General features: G+C 51.4%; 1 protein-coding gene across 3 annotated transcripts in view; it reads right to left on the bottom strand.

The window, feature by feature from the left end:
• Window positions 1-20,943, bottom strand: part of SMARCD3 (SWI/SNF related BAF chromatin remodeling complex subunit D3) — a 346,153-nt gene that overhangs the window by 185,799 nt on the left and 139,411 nt on the right. For all 3 annotated transcript variants that reach the window (XM_073551701.1, XM_073551702.1, XM_073551700.1), the window contains exons 2-3: window positions 2,368-2,558; window positions 2,239-2,281 (exon numbers count right to left, since the gene is read on the bottom strand). In XM_073551701.1, coding sequence (XP_073407802.1) covers window positions 2,239-2,281; window positions 2,368-2,549 — 225 coding nt within the window. In that variant the 5' untranslated portion in view covers window positions 2,550-2,558. The remainder of the gene's footprint in view (window positions 1-2,238; window positions 2,282-2,367; window positions 2,559-20,943) is intronic.

The following is a 20,943-nucleotide window of genomic DNA, read 5'->3' as shown; positions in this document are numbered from 1 at the left end:
ACTCACAGGATGGTGTGACCTGATAAAGGGGAGCTGTACTTACAGGAGGGTGTGACCTGATAAAGGGGAGCTGTACTTACAGGAGGGTGTGACCTGATAAAGAGGAACTGTACTCACAGGATGGTGTGACCTGATAAAGGGGAGCTGTACTTACAGGAGGGTGTGACCTGATAATGAGGAACTGTACTCACAGGATGGTGTGACCTGATAAAGGGGAGCTGTACTCACAGGAGTGTGTGACCTGATAATGAGGAACTGTACTCACAGGAGGGTGTGACCTGATAAAGAGGAACTGTACTCACAGGATGGTGTGACCTGATAAAGAGGAACTGTACTCACAGGATGGTGTGACCTGATAAAGGGGAGCTGTACTTACAGGAGGGTGTGACCTGATAATGAGGAACTGTACTCACAGGATGGTGTGACCTGATAAAGGGGAGCTGTACTTACAGGAGGGTGTGACCTGATAAAGGGGAGCTGTACTTACAGGAGGGTGTGACCTGATAAAGAGGAACTGTACTCACAGGATGGTGTGACCTGATAAAGGGGAGCTGTACTTACAGGAGGGTGTGACCTGATAATGAGGAACTGTACTCACAGGATGGTGTGACCTGATAAAGGGGAGCTGTACTCACAGGAGTGTGTGACCTGATAATGAGGAACTGTACTCACAGGAGGGTGTGACCTGATAAAGGGGAGCTGTACTCACAGGAGGGTGTGACCTGATAAAGGGGAGCTGTACTCACAGGAGGGTGTGACCTGATAAAGGGGAGCTGTACTCACAGGAGGGTGTGACCTGATAAAGGGGAGCTGTACTCACAGGAGGGTGTGACCTGATAATGAGGAACTGTACTCACAGGAGGGTGTGACCTGATAATGAGGAACTGTACTCACAGGAGGGTGTGACCTGATAATGAGGAACTGTACTCACAGGAGGGTGTGACCTGATAATGAGGAACTGTACTCACAGGAGGGTGTGACCTGATAAAGAGGAACTGTACTCACAGGATGGTGTGACCTGATAAAGAGGAACTGTACTCACAGGATGGTGTGACCTGATAAAGGGGAGCTGTACTTACAGGAGGGTGTGACCTGATAATGAGGAACTGTACTCACAGGATGGTGTGACCTGATAAAGGGGAGCTGTACTTACAGGAGGGTGTGACCTGATAAAGGGGAGCTGTACTTACAGGAGGGTGTGACCTGATAAAGAGGAACTGTACTCACAGGATGGTGTGACCTGATAAAGGGGAGCTGTACTTACAGGAGGGTGTGACCTGATAATGAGGAACTGTACTCACAGGATGGTGTGACCTGATAAAGGGGAGCTGTACTCACAGGAGTGTGTGACCTGATAATGAGGAACTGTACTCACAGGAGGGTGTGACCTGATAAAGGGGAGCTGTACTCACAGGAGGGTGTGACCTGATAAAGGGGAGCTGTACTCACAGGAGGGTGTGACCTGATAAAGGGGAGCTGTACTCACAGGAGGGTGTGACCTGATAAAGGGGAGCTGTACTCACAGGAGGGTGTGACCTGATAATGAGGAACTGTACTCACAGGAGGGTGTGACCTGATAATGAGGAACTGTACTCACAGGAGGGTGTGACCTGATAATGAGGAACTGTACTCACAGGAGGGTGTGACCTGATAATGAGGAACTGTACTCACAGGAGGGTGTGACCTGATAAAGAGGAACTGTACTCACAGGATGGTGTGACCTGATAAAGAGGAACTGTACTCACAGGATGGTGTGACCTGATAAAGGGGAGCTGTACTTACAGGAGGGTGTGACCTGATAATGAGGAACTGTACTCACAGGATGGTGTGACCTGATAAAGGGGAGCTGTACTTACAGGAGGGTGTGACCTGATAAAGGGGAGCTGTACTTACAGGAGGGTGTGACCTGATAAAGAGGAACTGTACTCACAGGATGGTGTGACCTGATAAAGGGGAGCTGTACTTACAGGAGGGTGTGACCTGATAATGAGGAACTGTACTCACAGGATGGTGTGACCTGATAAAGGGGAGCTGTACTCACAGGAGTGTGTGACCTGATAATGAGGAACTGTACTCACAGGAGGGTGTGACCTGATAAAGGGGAGCTGTACTCACAGGAGGGTGTGACCTGATAAAGGGGAGCTGTACTCACAGGAGGGTGTGACCTGATAATGAGGAACTGTACTCACAGGAGGGTGTGACCTGATGCAGTGTTTATTGGTGATATGTTTAACTCACCCGCTGAGGTAGGATCTTGTCTGCCATCTTCCGCCTCTTTGTGCTAAATATTGGGAATAGAAGAGTGAAGAGTTATTGTCTTGTTACCGAGTTTATGCCATTTCATGGTCTGGAGATTTCCCCACTCACCTTCTGCTCCGACCCTGCGTGGGGGTCGTTTGCTGCTGAACTTGTGGTGGAGCTGAGCGTTTCCTGCTTGGTTCCATTACTGCAGGTGGAATTCCAGGACGTACAGAGGGACTTCCACCAAATGGGGGTCCTGGAGGGCCCATGGGAGCACCCTGATGTGGCATTCGGGCCCCAGAGGGCATCCCAGGGCGCTGAGGAGAGAAGAGCTTCATGATTAGCCCTAAGGACAATCTACAGTGCTCAGCATAAGGTTTGAATCAATATCTCACTGAAAGCAAAAATAATTTCCAAAATTTTGCAAAACTGAGTTTCATAGAACATTTTTTTAACCCATAACATGTAAGCTAATAATATAACTTTCATTACAAAAGCTTCAGTTTTATTCAAATTAGTTGATGCAAAACTGAGTGACGGCCATGATTTTTAAATATGACACAATGTCTCCTAGGCCAAGAAGGAACAGGTTACTGTTCGGATTATGTCCCGGAATCTGATTTTGCCTCATTGGTACCCTATTCGTGCCAAATGTTTGTCTTATGATCGTTTCCGAACACATTCGGTAATTTCTACTCCCATTGACTCTAATGACGTTCAGCTGTGATCGGCGAATATTGCAAAAATAATATATGATTCCTATCGCATTCGGAACCGAATCCGAACGTTTCCATTCTTCAGAACGAGCTCTTCTAGAGCCTATCTGGAAAGTGATGACAACCTGTCTCTTCAGAACTCCCCATACGTGTGCGGTTATGGTGAGATCAGGAGATACCGATTCACTGTTACCTTGTTATTCTTCAGAAATGCAACAGATGTGTGTTTTGTATCACTGTCACATTGCAAAAGTGGTCATCTATCAAGGGCCCGGAGTGATGGCAGCATCTTCGATTTCACTATAGAGCAGTATATCTGTGAATTCATGATCTCATCAATGACATGCAGCCCCTCGACACTCATATGCCCCACATAAGGAGACTGCCGCCACCATGTCTCATTGTAGGCACTGTGCATTGTTCTTTTTACTCCTCACCTTTGCAATGCCATACAGTTTTGAAGCCATCGGTTGTACACACATTGCTCTTGGTCTTATCGCTTCAGAGTATAGAGTCCAGTGATCTTCATATTTTCAGTATGGGCCCTGGCATATTGTAGGTGGCTTTTTTATGCATGGACGCCCTCCATGCATACCATTCCTATGCAGTGTATATGTCGTTTTGTGTCATGGAAAATACTCACACCAGTTTGGCTTTCTACTTCTTTAGATAACTGTAGGGAACTTACATATCAATTGTTTTCATTGCTTCTGATCAGAAGATGCTCCAGTTTAGGTGGTATCTTCTGTGGTCTCCTGGACGTCTCTGAAATGCTGCAGCGCCACCCTTGTTACATTTCTGTATCACTTTTTCTCCAGTATCTGATTGATAAGTAAAGCTTCGCTGATCTTCTTGTAGCCTTCTCCTTTCTTGTATGATGAAATTATTTTCTGTCTCAGGCCTTGTAACATTTCTCTTCCATGTGGAGCCATTGCTGATAGCATGAAATGGGAAGGGGTTTTCTGAGTTAAGTATTGCCCTTTTATAAGCGAATGAAAATTTGTAATCCAGAAAATTGAAAGATGTCCCAAAAGGCCAAAAGGCACTGAAGACAGAAAAAAACAATACAAAATGTGTGCGAAGACTGAAATCAGAACAAGAATTAATTTACAATATTTAAACTTTATTGACTATAAAATGTTAGAAATGACCTACAAAAAATCCCAACACACTGACACAAAGACAAATTTTCTATAGTATCATGTCGTAACCCAAAAGAACATCACCTGCTTTAGGTCTTTGTGGTAGGCCAGAAGGCGACAGAATCTACCTTCCCCGGCTCTAGCTTCAGGTTACCGCAACCTACTCTGTGACCGAGGTTCTGCACCTCCATCATGCCTATTTGGCACTTTCCCGGTTTAATGGTCAGAACAGCACCATGGAGCCACCTGAGCACCTGTGACAGGTGCTTCTTCCAGGTGGGACTGAAGACGGCAATGCCATCCACCAAAACGTTGGCAAACCTATCTAGCCCCTTGAACAGCTGGTACACTAATTGCTGGAAGGTGGCTGGAAGATTCTTCATCCCAAAGGGCAAGACAAGGTATTCGTACAATCGAAATGGTGTGTTAAAGGACTTTTCATGTGCCTCCTTGGACATGGGAATCGGCCAGTACCCTGACTCAAGTCGATGATGTCTAAATAACAGGAACTGGCTAAGCAATCCAGCAGCTTACTGATATATGGCGTTGGGTATGCATAGGGGGCTGTGATGGCAATTAGCCTCCTATAGACCACACGGGACCAGAAGTCCAGGCAAGGTCCACACACTTTTGGATCACCCCCAAGCACAGCATTTCTTATATCTCCCTTTGGATGTCATTTTTCACCTCTAGGGAGACACGGTATGCAGACTGCTGGGTGATCCCTTGGGTCTCCCTGGTGGTGTCCTAGCTGCGACATACCTGGTACACAAGTGAAGGTGACCAGAAAGGGCCGGAGTACCTGCTGCAGATGGGACCTCTGGTTCACAGATAGCTGCGGGTTCAATTGCAAATCCTCAATAGACTCTCAGCCCTAGGCTGCTGCTAGCAAATCCACAGGACTCGGGGAGGTTACACACAGAAAGGATGCAGGCTTCCCTGTCAAGATGAGCTATACCCATGTTAACATGGAAGACTTTCTGCCTCTTCTTGGCATGGTCAATGGTGACCACATAATTGACAGAATTGAGACACTGATGCATGAGGTTTGGACCTTCCCAGGCCACCTGAAGCTTGTTCTGAGCAAATAGGACTAGGACCCACACCTTCTGACCCAGTTCGTACACTCACTCCCAGGCATCCTGGTTGTACCACAGCTCATGGATGGCCTGGGCCTGCACCATGTTCTCATGGACGAGCCGAGTCACTGCATTTTTTCATGAAACTGCATGACATACTTGATGATGGACACTTCAGGGGTGACCAGTTCTCCTTCCCAGGATTCCCTTACTAGACCAAGCGGCCAATGGACTCGTCTGCTGTACAGAAGCTCAAAGGGGGAGAACCCTGTTAAGGCCTGTGGTACCTTTCTGTAAGAAAACAGTAGGTGTTGGAGTTACCACTGCCAGTCATGCCCATGTGACGCCAACATCTTAAAAGGAACCTATCACCAGACATAACGCTGTTAACCTGAAGATATGGGGTTAATCAGCAGGTTAATAGCATTATGATGCTGTCTGGCGCCTGCAGGTAGCTGAATGCAGAGGGGAGAAAATGGTCTTTATTCTCCCCACCAGCATTTGGTATTCAGTCATTGAGATGGGGCGGCACCGGTTGTCATGGGAAGCCTAGATAACTTTAGGCTGAAACCCCGGGGCCCCTGCGGTGTCCCTCAGACTAGGGGAAACCCTGTCTGTCCCTCAACCCAGGGTTTACACTGAAGGTGTGCCTGCCTGGGCCTCCACCCTGTCCTTGTCTCCTGTCCAGCCCTAAGCTGAACCCACCACCCTCCAACCAGTGAGGAGACCAAACACCAGACCCCACAAATAAGTATGGACAAGGGTAAGGGAAACGCACCACACCGCGTACACACAGGGGAATACAGTAATGTGCAAGGGCAACCAAAAAATACAACACAGGGAGGCAAAATGGCAACAACGGAATATACTACACCAGAAACCGTATGCTCCTTAGACCACCACTGCAGACCGGTATCGCTAGCACAAGGCAAGAGCTATAGTCGGCGACGCCCATAGTCACACAGGGCAATTTAAAGAGAGGCGTGGCTAAGCCCTCAGCCAGAATGACAACCTGGTTAACCCAATCCAAGCCGGATCAGAAGACCAACCAGCGCCGCTGAGAACCAAGTGGTAGGATGGGGTATTACCGCTGTCTGCCGGACACCCTGGTGCAAACAGTGTCCGACATGACACCGGTTCAGTCACCGTTCAGCCAGCTGCAATGTAGAGCCAGTGTCAGTCAGCACAGGAGTTGAACGCTGTTAACCTGCAGATTAACCCGATATCTGCAGGTTAACAGCGCTAATTCTGGTGACGGGATCCATATACGCATCTGCTTAAAGGCTCCACTGAATTGTTCACACAAACCATTAAGGCCCCGTCACACATAAAGATGCACCAGCGATCCCGACAACGATACGACCTTGTCAGGATCGCCGGGGAGCTGTCAAACAGGCAGCTTCACCAGCGGTCAGCACCAGCGAGGATGCTGGTCTCTAAGGTAATTATCGGGTTACTAAGCGGCGCGCGTCACTTAGTTACCCGATGTGTACCTTAGAAACCAGCTTGCTCGCGCCGGGAGCTGCCAACACGCAGGTTTCTAAGGTACACATCCGGTAACTAAGTGACGCGCGCCGCTTAGTAACCCGATAATTACCTAGGATACCAGCTCCCAGCGTCTGCTTAGAGCGCTGGGAGCGTCACTGATCGTTGGTTCCCGCTGCCACACGCAGCGATGCACGCTGGCCAGCGGGAGAGCAACTATGAAAAAATGGCCCAGGCCGCTCGAGCACGATCAGCGATACCCGGCAGGGGGGCCGGTCGCTGATCCTGCGAGATCCAGCGAGATCGCTGTGTGTGACGGGCCTTTAGTCTGCAGGTGATACGATCTTGATACCAGGTCCTGCATCTGCACTTTCTTACACAGGTACTGCATTAGATGAGACATGAACGGAGTCGCCGATCATGTCAGAGTGCGTTGTGACCTTCCTCATGGTCCTCTTGTCTGTCCCCATCTCACCTAGCACTGATTCTCACTACTGGTACTACTAGTTTCTCAGCAACATCACCCCGGAGCATAGATGGCGACTCTAGTGGTTGGAGAGGGCCGTGCAGGTTTCCTGATCTTTCGCTGGATCTTGCAGAACTTCCACCGGTATATCTCAGGAATGAGGTAAAATTTGCTTATCAAGGTCTTTTTGATGGCCTCATTGTCCCCGCCCATTGGCCTATTGTGCAGGTGGGCTCTGGTGCGGTCGGTAAGGCTGTAAGGAAGCTGTCAAGGTCCTCATCCTCTTCCAATATGGGGCTTGGCTGTACCATGCTCTCTGGAATGGGTGGTGCAAAGGGGAATGACGACCATTGGAGCCGGGCCATCTAAAACTCGTACTGTTGTTCGGCCCGACGCGCGGCTCTTTCTCAGTATTGCTCAATAAGCTTCAGTCATCCCATCAGATCCATGCTACCCTGTTTTCTGATGAGGCCTGTATCCAGAGGTGGGACCCATGCAGGTGCACGGTCCAGGTATTGGCTCACCTCCCCTTCATCAGAGCTCGTGTGAGGGACTTGCTCCGCTTCCAAATGCAATAGTACGGTAGTCATTTGCTCTCAGCAAAAATCTCCCTGGTTTGCTGGTTGTACCATGCCTCCCGAACAGCAGCCATGGTGGCCATGCAAAAGACAGAATAATGTGGTAAAGGGCTGCCCAATGTACAGTGCCTTCCAGAAAAACATCGTCCAATATGTAAGGAAAAACAATGGAGGCATGGGTATGTTCCCTTACGTGGTGAACTTAAAAAAGTTTCTGCATCCCCGCGTGATGTTGATCCAATATCAGCTCGAACCAATGACTCGCGTAGATTATTCGGTTTTAAAGGAGGATTCAGCAATGTTCGGATAAGATCCTTTAAGGATAGGCCAATGTTTTTTAATAATGCCATTAAAGCATTGAGAAAATGGGTGAAAGGTGTTAACAAAAACCGCTCTCGGTGTGGTACTTTCTAGGAGATATTGATGGTCTCAACACTGAATAGTACGAACAGAGCTATCAGATACTATTCTATACGGCAAAACTGGGATTTAGGAAGAGATTTTTTGACCGAAACGTTGATTGATTTTGCTGTCATGTAAGCCAAGCGCATATGTCTAAACACATGAAACTGACTACATTGGAACTTTCTAATAAATTACCAGTTTATGCATGAAATCAGCACCTGGAAGTTGTTCCTAACATACAAAAGACAGGACAGAAATACAAGAGAGGGGGGGGTAACTTCTGAGTCCGATCCTCAAAACTCTGCACCGAATCCTCGCAGGGACCGGGCGACATTTCAGTGATAGGAATGATTGCTTAAACCAGATCACTAACCCCCTATATCCCACCGCTGCCACATGTCAGGGAGATCAGGAATATATCCCACCGCTGCCACGAAATTGTCAGGAATATATCCCACCGCTGCCACCAGTTGTCAGGAAAATAAGGAATATATCCCACCGCTGCCACGAAATTGTCAGGAATATATCCCACCGCTGCCACCAGTTGTCAGGAAAATGAGGAATATATCCCACCGCGGCCACCAGTTGTCAGGAAAATAAGGAATATATCCCACCGCTGCCACGAAATTGTCAGGAATATATCCCACCGCTGCCACCAGTTGTCAGGAAAATGAGGAATATATCCCACCGCTGCCACCAGTTGTCAGGAAAAAAAGGAATATATCCCACCGCTGCCACGAAATTGTCAGGAATATATCCCACCGCTGCCACCAGTTGTCAGGAAAATGAGGAATATATCCCACCGCTGCCACGAAATTGTCAGGAATATATCCCACCGCTGCCACCAGTTGTCAGGAAAATGAGGAATATATCCCACCGCTGCCACCAGTTGTCAGGAAAATAAGGAATATATCCCACCGCTGCCACCAGTTGTCAGGGAGATCAGGAATATATCCCACCGCTGCCACCAGTTGTCAGGAAAATAAGGAATATATCCCACCGCTGCCACGAAATTGTCAGGAATACATCCCACCGCTGCCACCAGTTGTCAGGAAAATGAGGAATATATCCCACCGCTGCCACGAAATTGTCAGGAATATATCCCACCGCTGCCACCAGTTGTCAGGAAAATGAGGAATATATCCCACCGCTGCCACGAAATTGTCAGGAATATATCCCACCGCTGCCACCAGTTGTCAGGAAAATGAGGAATATATCCCACCGCTGCCACCAGTTGTCAGGAAAATAAGGAATATATCCCACCGCTGCCACCAGTTGTCAGGGAGATCAGGAATATATCCCACCGCTGCCACCAGTTGTCAGGAAAATAAGGAATATATCCCACCGCTGCCACGAAATTGTCAGGAATATATCCCACCGCTGCCACCAGTTGTCAGGAAAATGAGGAATATATCCCACCGCTGCCACCAGTTGTCAGGAAAATAAGGAATATATCCCACCGCTGACACCAGTTATCAGGAAAATCAGGAATATATCCCACCGCTGCCACAGGTTGTCAGGAAGATCAGGAATATATCCCACTACTGCCACCAGTTGTCAGGGAGATCAGGAATATATCCCACTACTGCCACCAGTTGTCAGGAAAATGAGGAATATATCCCACCACTGTCACCAGTTGTCAGGGAAATCAGGAATATATCCCACCACTGTCACCAGTTGTCAGGGAGATCAGGAATATATCCCACCACTGTCACCAGTTGTCAGGGAGATCAGGAATATATCCCACCGCTGCCACCAGTTGTCAGGAAGATCAGGAATATATCCCACCACTGTCACCAGTTGTCAGGGAAATCAGGAATATATCCCACTACTGCCACCAGTTGTCAGGGAAATCAGGAATATATCCCACCACTGTCACCAGTTGTCAGGGAGATCAGGAATATATCCCACCACTGTCACCAGTTGTCAGGGAAATCAGGAATATATCCCACTACTGCCACCAGTTGTCAGGGAAATCAGGAATATATCCCACCACTGTCACCAGTTGTCAGGGAGATCAGGAATATATCCCACCACTGTCACCAGTTGTCAGGGAGATCAGGAATATATCCCACCGCTGCCACCAGTTGTCAGGAAGATCAGGAATATATCCCACCGCTGCCACCAGTTGTCAGGGAAATCAGGAATATATCCCACCGCTGCCACCAGTTGTCAGGGAGATCAGGAATATATCCCACCGCTGCCACCAGTTGTCAGGGAAATCAGGAATATATCCCACCGCTGCCACCAGTTGTCAGGGAGATCAGGAATATATCCCACCACTGCCACCAGTTGTCAGGGAGAGCAGGAATATATCCCACCGCTGCCACCAGTTGTCAGGAAGATCAGGAATATATCCCACCACTGCCACCAGTTGTCAGGGAGATCAGGAATATATCCCACCGCTGCCACCAGTTGTCAGGGAAATCAGGAATATATCCCACCGCTGCCACCAGTTGTCAGGAAGATCAGGAATATATCCCACCACTGCCACCAGTTGTCAGGGAGATCAGGAATATATCCCACCGCTGCCACCAGTTGTCAGGGAAATCAGGAATATATCCCACCGCTGCCACCAGTTGTCAGGAAGATCAGGAATATATCCCACCGCTGCCACCAGTTGTCAGGGAGATCAGGAATATATCCCACTACTGCCACCAGTTGTCAGGGAGATCAGGAATATATCCCACCGCTGTCACCAGTTGTCAGGGATATCAGGAATATATCCCACCGCTGCCACCAGTTGTCAGGGAGATCAGGAATATATCCCACCGCTGCCACCAGTTGTCAGGGAGATCAGGAATATATCCCACCACTGCCACCAGTTGTCAGGGAGATCAGGAATATATCCCACCGCTGCCACCAGTTGTCAGGGAAATCAGGAATATATCCCACCGCTGCCACCAGTTGTCAGGAAGATCAGGAATATATCCCACCACTGCCACCAGTTGTCAGGGAGATCAGGAATATATCCCACCACTGTCACCAGTTGTCAGGGATATCAGGAATATATCCCACTACTGTCACCAGTTGTCAGGGAGATCAGGAATATATCCCACTACTGCCACCAGTTGTCAGGAAAATGAGGAATATATCCCACCACTGTCACCAGTTGTCAGGGAAATCAGGAATATATCCCACCACTGTCACCAGTTGTCAGGGAGATCAGGAATATATCCCACCACTGCCACCAGTTGTCAGGGAGAGCAGGAATATATCCCACCGCTGCCACCAGTTGTCAGGGAAATCAGGAATATATCCCACCGCTGCCACCAGTTGTCAGGGAGATCAGGAATATATCCCACCGCTGCCACCAGTTGTCAGGGAGATCAGGAATATATCCCACCGCTGCCACCAGTTGTCAGGGAAATCAGGAATATATCCCACCGCTGCCACCAGTTGTCAGGGAAATCAGGAATATATCCCACCACTGCCACCAATTGACAGGGAAATCAGGAATATATCCCACCGCTGCCACCAGTTGTCAGGGAGATCAGGAATTTATCCCATCGCTGCCACCAGTTGTCAGGGAAATCAGGAATATATCCCACCGCTGCCACCAGTTGTCAGGGAGATCAGGAATATATCCCACCGCTGCCACCAGTTGTCAGGGAGATCAGGAATATATCCCACCGCTGCCACCAGTTGTCAGGGAAATCAGGAATATATCCCACCGCTGCCACCAGTTGTCAGGGAGATCAGGAATATATCCCACCGCTGCCACCAGTTGTCAGGGAGATCAGGAATATATCCCACCGCTGCCACCAGTTGTCAGGGAAATCAGGAATATATCCCACCACTGCCACCAGTTGTCAGGGAGATCAGGAATATATCCCACCGCTGCCACCAGTTGTCAGGGAGATCAGGAATATATCCCACCGCTGCCACCAGTTGTCAGGGAGATCAGGAATATATCCCACCGCTGCCACCAGTTGTCAGGGAGATCAGGAATATATCCCACCGCTGCCACCAGTTGTCAGGGAGATCAGGAATATATCCCACCCCTGTCACCAGTTGTCAGGGAGATCAGGAATATATCCCACCACTGCCACCAGTTGTCAGGGAGATCAGGAATATATCCCACCGCTGCCACCAGTTGTCAGGGAGATCAGGAATATATCCCACCGCTGCCACCAGTTGTCAGGGAGATCAGGAATATATCCCACCGCTGCCACCAGTTGTCAGGGAGATCAGGAATATATCCCACCGCTGCCACCAGTTGTCAGGGAGATCAGGAATATATCCCACCGCTGTCACCAGTTGTCAGGGAGATCAGGAATATATCCCACCGCTGTCACCAGTTGTCAGGGAGATCAGGAATATATCCCACCGCTGCCACCAGTTGTCAGGGAAATCAGGAATATATCCCACCGCAGCCACCAGTTGTCAGGGAGATCAGGAATATATCCCACCGCTGCCACCAGTTGTCAGGGAGATCAGGAATATATCCCACCGCTGTCACCAGTTGTCAGGGAGATCAGGAATATATCCCACCGCTGTCACCAGTTGTCAGGGAGATCAGGAATATATCCCACCGCTGCCACCAGTTGTCAGGGAGATCAGGAATATATCCCACCACTGCCACCAGTTGTCAGGGAGATCAGGAATATATCCCACCACTGTCACCAGTTGTCAGGGAGATCAGGAATATATCCCACCGCTGCCACCAGTTGTCAGGGAGATCAGGAATATATCCCACCACTGCCACCAGTTGTCAGGGAGATCAGGAATATATCCCACCGCTGCCACCAGTTGTCAGGGAGATCAGGAATATATCCCACCGCTGCCACCAGTTGTCAGGGAGATCAGGAATATATCCCACCTCTGCCACCAGTTGTCAGGGAGATCAGGAATATATCCCACCGCTGCCACCAGTTGTCAGGGAGATCAGGAATATATCCCACCGCTGCCACCAGTTGTCAGGGAGATCAGGAATATATCCCACCGCTGTCACCAGTTGTCAGGGAGATCAGGAATATATCCCACCACTGCCACCAGTTGTCAGGGAGATCAGGAATATATCCCACCGCTGCCACCAGCTGTCAGGGAGATCAGGAATATATCCCACCGCTGCCACCAGTTGTCAGGAAGATCAGGAATATATCCCACCGCTGCCACCAGTTGTTTTTAAGGTGATCAGGAATATATCCCACCGCTGCCACCAGTTGTCAGGGAGATCAGGAATATATCCCACCGCTGTCACCAGTTGTCAGGGAGATCAGGAATATATCCCACCGCTGCCACCAGCTGTCAGGGAAATCAGGAATATATCCCACCACTGCCACCAGTTGTCAGGGAGATCAGGAATATATCCCACCGCTGCCACCAGTTGTCAGGGAGATCAGGAATAGATCCCACCGCTGCCACCAGTTGTCAGGGAGATCAGGAATATATCCCACCGCTGCCACCAGTTGTCAGGGAGATCAGGAATATATCCCACCGCTGCCACCAGCTGTCAGGGAAATCAGGAATATATCCCACCGCTGCCACCAGCTGTCAGGGAAATCAGGAATATATCCCACCACTGCCACCAGTTGTCAGGGAGATCAGGAATATATCCCACCGCTGCCACCAGCTGTCAGGGAAATCAGGAATATATCCCACCGCTGCCACCAGTTGTCAGGGAAATCAGGAATATATCCCACCGCTGCCACCAGTTGTCAGGGAGATCAGGAATATATCCCACCGCTGCCACCAGTTGTCAGGGAAATCAGGAATATATCCCACCGCTGCCACCAGTTGTCAGGGAGATCAGGAATATATCCCACCGCTGCCACCAGCTGTCAGGGAAATCAGGAATATATCCCACCGCTGTCACCAGTTGTCAGGGAGATCAGGAATATATCCCACCGCTGCCACCAGTTGTCAGGGAGATCAGGAATATATCCCACCGCTGCCACCAGCTGTCAGGGAAATCAGGAATATATCCCACCGCTGCCACCAGCTGTCAGGGAAATCAGGAATATATCCCACCGCTGCCACCAGTTGTCAGGGAGATCAGGAATATATCCCACCGCTGCCACCAGTTGTCAGGGAGATCAGGAATATATCCCACCGCTGCCACCAGCTGTCAGGGAAATCAGGAATATATCCCACCGCTGCCACCAGCTGTCAGGGAAATCAGGAATATATCCCACCGCTGCCACCAGTTGTCAGGGAGATCAGGAATATATCCCACCACTGCCACCAGTTGTCAGGGAGATCAGGAATATATCCCACCGCTGCCACCAGTTGTCAGGGAGATCACACAATTCCTTGATAATTGATGGGCAAGACAACGGCTACTTTTGCTTCAGTGTAGGTTATTGGCGCTTTCGCAGTGAACATATAATATATAAACAAGTCCAGTTCCATTCTTAACCAGCTGCTACCACCTGCCTCCCCATGACCTCTGATGGGGGTGTAGGGTTGGTGGGGGGGCGAGCTGGGGGGTGGTCCCTCTTCTTACCGCGCAGAGACGAGACAGAGACAAGATGGAGGCAGGTACTGAGTACAACAGGTCCAAGTTTATTTCTGCGCGCTGTCCGTCTGACGGCCCTCGCAACACATCGCCATATCGCTCTCTCTCGGCCCTCCGCATCCAGAGCCGCTTCACGGCACAGCACAGTACCTCACTCATGGCCCTCTATATCCAGAGCTGCTTCACGGCACAGCACAGTACCTCACTCATGGCCCTCTATATCCAGAGCTGCTTCACGGCACAGCACAGTACCTCACTCATGGCCCTCTATATCCAGAGCTGCTTCACGGCACAGCACAGTACCTCACTCATGGCCCTCTATATCCAGAGCCGCTTCACGTCACAGCACAGTACCTCACTCATGGCCCTCTATATCCAGAGCCGCTTCACGGCACAGCACAGTACCTCACTCATGGCCCTCTGTATCCAGAGCTGCTTCACGTCACAGCACAGTACCTCACTCATGGCCCTCTATATCCAGAGCCGCTTCACGGCACAGCACAGTACCTCACTCACGGCCCTCTATATCCAGAGCTGCTTCACGGCACAGCACAGTACCTCACTCATGGCCCTCTATATCCAGAGCTGCTTCACGGCACAGCACAGTACCTCACTCTCGGCCCTCCGCATCCAGAGCCGCTTCACGGCACAGCACAGTACCTCACTCATGGCCCTCTATATCCAGAGCTGCTTCACGGCACAGCACAGTACCTCACTCATGGCCCTCTGTATCCAGAGCTGCTTCACGTCACAGCACAGTACCTCACTCATGGCCCTCTATATCCAGAGCCGCTTCACGGCACAGCACAGTACCTCACTCATGGCCCTCTATATCCAGAGCTGCTTCACGGCACAGCACAGTACCTCACTCATGGCCCTCTATATCCAGAGCCGCTTCACGTCACAGCACAGTACCTCACTCATGGCCCTCTATATCCAGAGCCGCTTCACGGCACAGCACAGTACCTCACTCATGGCCCTCTGTATCCAGAGCTGCTTCACGTCACAGCACAGTACCTCACTCATGGCCCTCTATATCCAGAGCTGCTTCACGGCACAGCACAGTACCTCACTCATGGCCCTCTATATCCAGAGCCGCTTCACGGCACAGCACAGTACCTCACTCACGGCCCTCTATATCCAGAGCTGCTTCACGGCACAGCACAGTACCTCACTCACGGCCCTCTATATCCAGAGCTGCTTCACGGCACAGCACAGTACCTCACTCACGGCCCTCTATATCCAGAGCTGCTTCACGGCACAGCACAGTACCTCACTCATGGCCCTCTGTATCCAGAGCTGCTTCACGTCACAGCACAGTACCTCACTCATGGCCCTCTATATCCAGAGCCGCTTCACGGCACAGCACAGTACCTCACTCATGGCCCTCTATATCCAGAGCTGCTTCACGGCACAGCACAGTACCTCACTCATGGCCCTCTATATCCAGAGCCGCTTCACGGCACAGCACAGTACCTCACTCATGGCCCTCTATATCCAGAGCCGCTTCACGGCACAGCACAGTACCTCACTCATGGCCCTCTATATCCAGAGCCGCTTCACGTCACAGCACAGTACCTCACTCATGGCCCTCTATATCCAGAGCCGCTTCACGGCACAGCACAGTACCTCACTCATGGCCCTCTATATCCAGAGCCGCTTCACGGCACAGCACAGTACCTCACTCATGGCCCTCTATATCCAGAGCCGCTTCACGGCACAGCACAGTACCTCACTCATGGCCCTCTATATCCAGAGCTGCTTCACGGCACAGCACAGTACCTCACTCACGGCCCTCTATATCCAGAGCTGCTTCACGTCACAGCACAGTACCTCACTCACGGCCCTCTATATCCAGAGCTGCTTCACGTCACAGCACAGTACCTCACTCACGGCCCTCTATATCCAGAGCCGCTTCACGGCACAGCACAGTACCTCACTCATGGCCCTCTATATCCAGAGCCGCTTCACGGCACAGCACAGTACCTCACTCACGGCCCTCTATATCCAGAGCTGCTTCACGGCACAGCACAGTACCTCACTCACGGCCCTCTATATCCAGAGCTGCTTCACGGCACAGCACAGTACCTCACTCACGGCCCTCTATATCCAGAGCTGCTTCACAGCACAGCACAGTACCTCACTCACGGCCCTCTATATCCAGAGCTGCTTCACGGCACAGCACAGTACCTCACTCACGGCCCTCTATATCCAGAGCTGCTTCACGTCACAGCACAGTACCTCACTCACGGCCCTCTATATCCAGAGCCGCTTCACGGCACAGCACAGTACCTCACTCACGGCCCTCTATATCCAGAGCTGCTTCACGTCACAGCACAGTACCTCACTCATGGCCCTCTATATCCAGAGCCGCTTCACGGCACAGCACAGTACCTCACTCATGGCCCTCTATATCCAGAGCTGCTTCACGGCACAGCACAGTACCTCACTCACGGCCCTCTATATCCAGAGCTGCTTCACGGCACAGCACAGTACCTCACTCACGGCCCTCTATATCCAGAGCTGCTTCACGGCACAGCACAGTACCTCACTCACGGCCCTCTATATCCAGAGCTGCTTCACAGCACAGCACAGTACCTCACTCACGGCCCTCTATATCCAGAGCTGCTTCACGGCACAGCACAGTACCTCACTCACGGCCCTCTATATCCAGAGCTGCTTCACGTCACAGCACAGTACCTCACTCACGGCCCTCTATATCCAGAGCCGCTTCACGGCACAGCACAGTACCTCACTCACGGCCCTCTATATCCAGAGCTGCTTCACGTCACAGCACAGTACCTCACTCATGGCCCTCTATATCCAGAGCCGCTTCACGGCACAGCACAGTACCTCACTCATGGCCCTCTATATCCAGAGCTGCTTCACGGCACAGCACAGTACCTCACTCACGGCCCTCTATATCCAGAGCTGCTTCACGGCACAGCATAGTACCTCACTCACGGCCCTCTATATCCAGAGCTGCTTCACGGCACAGCACAGTACCTCACTCACGGCCCTCTATATCCAGAGCTGCTTCACGGCACAGCACAGTACCTCACTCACGGCCCTCTATATCCAGAGCTGCTTCACGGCACAGCACAGTACCTCACTCACGGCCCTCTATATCCAGAGCTGCTTCACGTCACAGCACAGTACCTCACTCACGGCCCTCTATATCCAGAGCCGCTTCACGGCACAGCACAGTACCTCACTCATGGCCCTCTATATCCAGAGCCGCTTCACGGCACAGCACAGTACCTCACTCATGGCCCTCTATATCCAGAGCTGCTTCACGGCACAGCACAGTACCTCACTCATGGCCCTCTATATCCAGAGCTGCTTCACGGCACAGCACAGTACCTCACTCATGGCCCTCTATATCCAGAGCTGCTTCACGTCACAGCACAGTACCTCACTCATGGCCCTCTATATCCAGAGCCGCTTCACGGCACAGCACAGTACCTCACTCATGGCCCTCTATATCCAGAGCTGCTTCACGGCACAGCACAGTACCTCACTCACGGCCCTCTATATGCAGAGCTGCTTCACGTCACAGCACAGTACCTCACTCATGGCCCTCTATATCCAGAGCCGCTTCACGGCACAGCACAGTACCTCACTCATGGCCCTCTATATCCAGAGCTGCTTCACGGCACAGCACAGTACCTCACTCACGGCCCTCTATATCCAGAGCTGCTTCACGGCACAGCACAGTACCTCACTCACGGCCCTCTATATCCAGAGCTGCTTCACGGCACAGCACAGTACCTCACTCACGGCCCTCTATATCCAGAGCTGCTTCACGTCACAGCACAGTACCTCACTCACGGCCCTCTATATCCAGAGCTGCTTCACGGCACAGCACAGTACCTCACTCATGGCCCTCTATATCCAGAGCTGCTTCACGGCACAGCACAGTACCTCACTCATGGCCCTCTATATCCAGAGCCGCTTCACGGCACAGCACAGTACCTCACTCATGGCCCTCTATATCCAGAGCTGCTTCACGGCACAGCACAGTACCTCACTCATGGCCCTCTATATCCAGAGCTGCTTCACGGCACAGCACAGTACCTCACTCACGGCCCTCTATATCCAGAGCTGCTTCACGGCACAGCACAGTACCTCACTCATGGCCCTCTATATCCAGAGCCGCTTCACGGCACAGCACAGTACCTTACTCATGGCCCTCTATATCCAGAGCTGCTTCACGGCACAGCACAGTACCTCACTCATGGCCCTCTATATCCAGAGCTGCTTCACGGCACAGCACAGTACCTCACTCACGGCCCTCTATATCCAGAGCTGCTTCACGGCACAGCACAGTACCTCACTCACGGCCCTCTATATCCAGAGCCGCTTCACGGCACAGCACAGTACCTCACTCATGGCCCTCTATATCCAGAGCCGCTTCACGGCACAGCACAGTACCTCACTCACGGCCCTCTATATCCAGAGCTGCTTCACGGCACAGCACAGTACCTCACTCATGGCCCTCTATATCCAGAGCCGCTTCACGTCACAGCACAGTACCTCACTCACGGCCCTCTATATCCAGAGCTGCTTCACGGCACAGCACAGTACCTCACTCACGGCCCTCTATATCCAGAGCTGCTTCACGTCACAGCACAGTACCTCACTCACGGCCCTCTATATCCAGAGCTGCTTCACGTCACAGCACAGTACCTCACTCATGGCCCTCTATATCCAGAGCTGCTTCACGGCACAGCACAGTACCTCACTCATGGCCCTCTATATCCAGAGCTGCTTCACGGCACAGCACAGTACCTCACTCACGGCCCTCTATATCCAGAGCTGCTTCACGGCACAGCACAGTACCTCACTCACGGCCCTCTATATCCAGAGCTGCTTCACGTCACAGCACAGTACCTCACTCATGGCCCTCTATATCCAGAGCTGCTTCACGGCACAGCACAGTACCTCACTCATGGCCCTCTATATCCAGAGCTGCTTCACGGCACAGCACAGTACCTCACTCACGGCCCTCTATATCCAGAGCTGCTTCACGGCACAGCACAGTACCTCACTCACGGCCCTCTATATCCAGAGCTGCTTCACGGCACAGCACAGTACCTCACTCACGGCCCTCTATATCCAGAGCTGCTTCACGGCACAGCACAGTACCTCACTCACGGCCCTCTATATCCAGAGCTGCTTCACGGCACAGCACAGTACCTCACTCACGGCCCTCTATATCCAGAGCTGCTTCACGTCACAGCACAGTACCTCACTCACGACCCTCTATATCCAGAGCCGCTTCACGGCACAGCACAGTACCTCACTCATGGCCCTCTATATCCAGAGCCGCTTCATGGCACAGTACCTCACTCATGGCCCTCTATATCCAGAGCTGCTTCACGGCACAGCACAGTACCTCACTCATGGCCCTCTATATCCAGAGCTGCTTCACGGCACAGCACAGTACCTCACTCATGGCCCTCTATATCCAGAGCTGCTTCACGTCACAGCACAGTACCTCACTCATGGCCCTCTATATCCAGAGCCGCTTCACGGCACAGCACAGTACCTCACTCATGGCCCTCTATATCCAGAGCTGCTTCACGGCACAGCACAGTACCTCACTCACGGCCCTCTATATGCAGAGCTGCTTCACGTCACAGCACAGTACCTCACTCATGGCCCTCTATATCCAGAGCCGCTTCACGGCACAGCACAGTACCTCACTCATGGCCCTCTATATCCAGAGCTGCTTCACGGCACAGCACAGTACCTCACTCACGGCCCTCTATATCCAGAGCTGCTTCACGGCACAGCACAGTACCTCACTCACGGCCCTTTATATCCAGAGCTGCTTCACGGCACAGCACAGTACCTCACTCACGGCCCTCTATATCCAGAGCTGCTTCACGTCACAGCACAGTACCTCACTCACGGCCCTCTATATCCAGAGCTGCTTCACGGCACAGCACAGTACCTCACTCATGGCCCTCTATATCCAGAGCTGCTTCACGGCACAGCACAGTACCTCACTCATGGCCCTCTATATCCAGAGCCGCTTCACGGCACAGCACAGTACCTCACTCATGGCCCTCTATATCCAGAGCTGCTTCACGGCACAGCACAGTACCTCACTCATGGCCCTCTATATCCAGAGCTGCTTCACGGCACAGCACAGTACCTCACTCATGGCCCTTTATATCCAGAGCTGCTTCACGGCACAGCACAGTACCTCACTCATGGCCCTCTATATCCAGAGCCGCTTCACGGCACAGCACAGTACCTCACTCATGGCCCTCTATATCCAGAGCTGCTTCACGGCACAGCACAGTACCTCACTCATGGCCCTCTATATCCAGAGCTGCTTCACGGCACAGCACAGTACCTCA

The sequence above is a fragment of the Dendrobates tinctorius genome, unplaced genomic scaffold, assembly GCF_039654945.1.
Source record: "Dendrobates tinctorius isolate UK_male_01 unplaced genomic scaffold, ASM3965494v1 ptg000179l, whole genome shotgun sequence".
NCBI lineage: Eukaryota > Metazoa > Chordata > Amphibia > Anura > Dendrobatidae > Dendrobates > Dendrobates tinctorius.
This window is presented reverse-complemented; position numbering and strand designations above follow the sequence as displayed.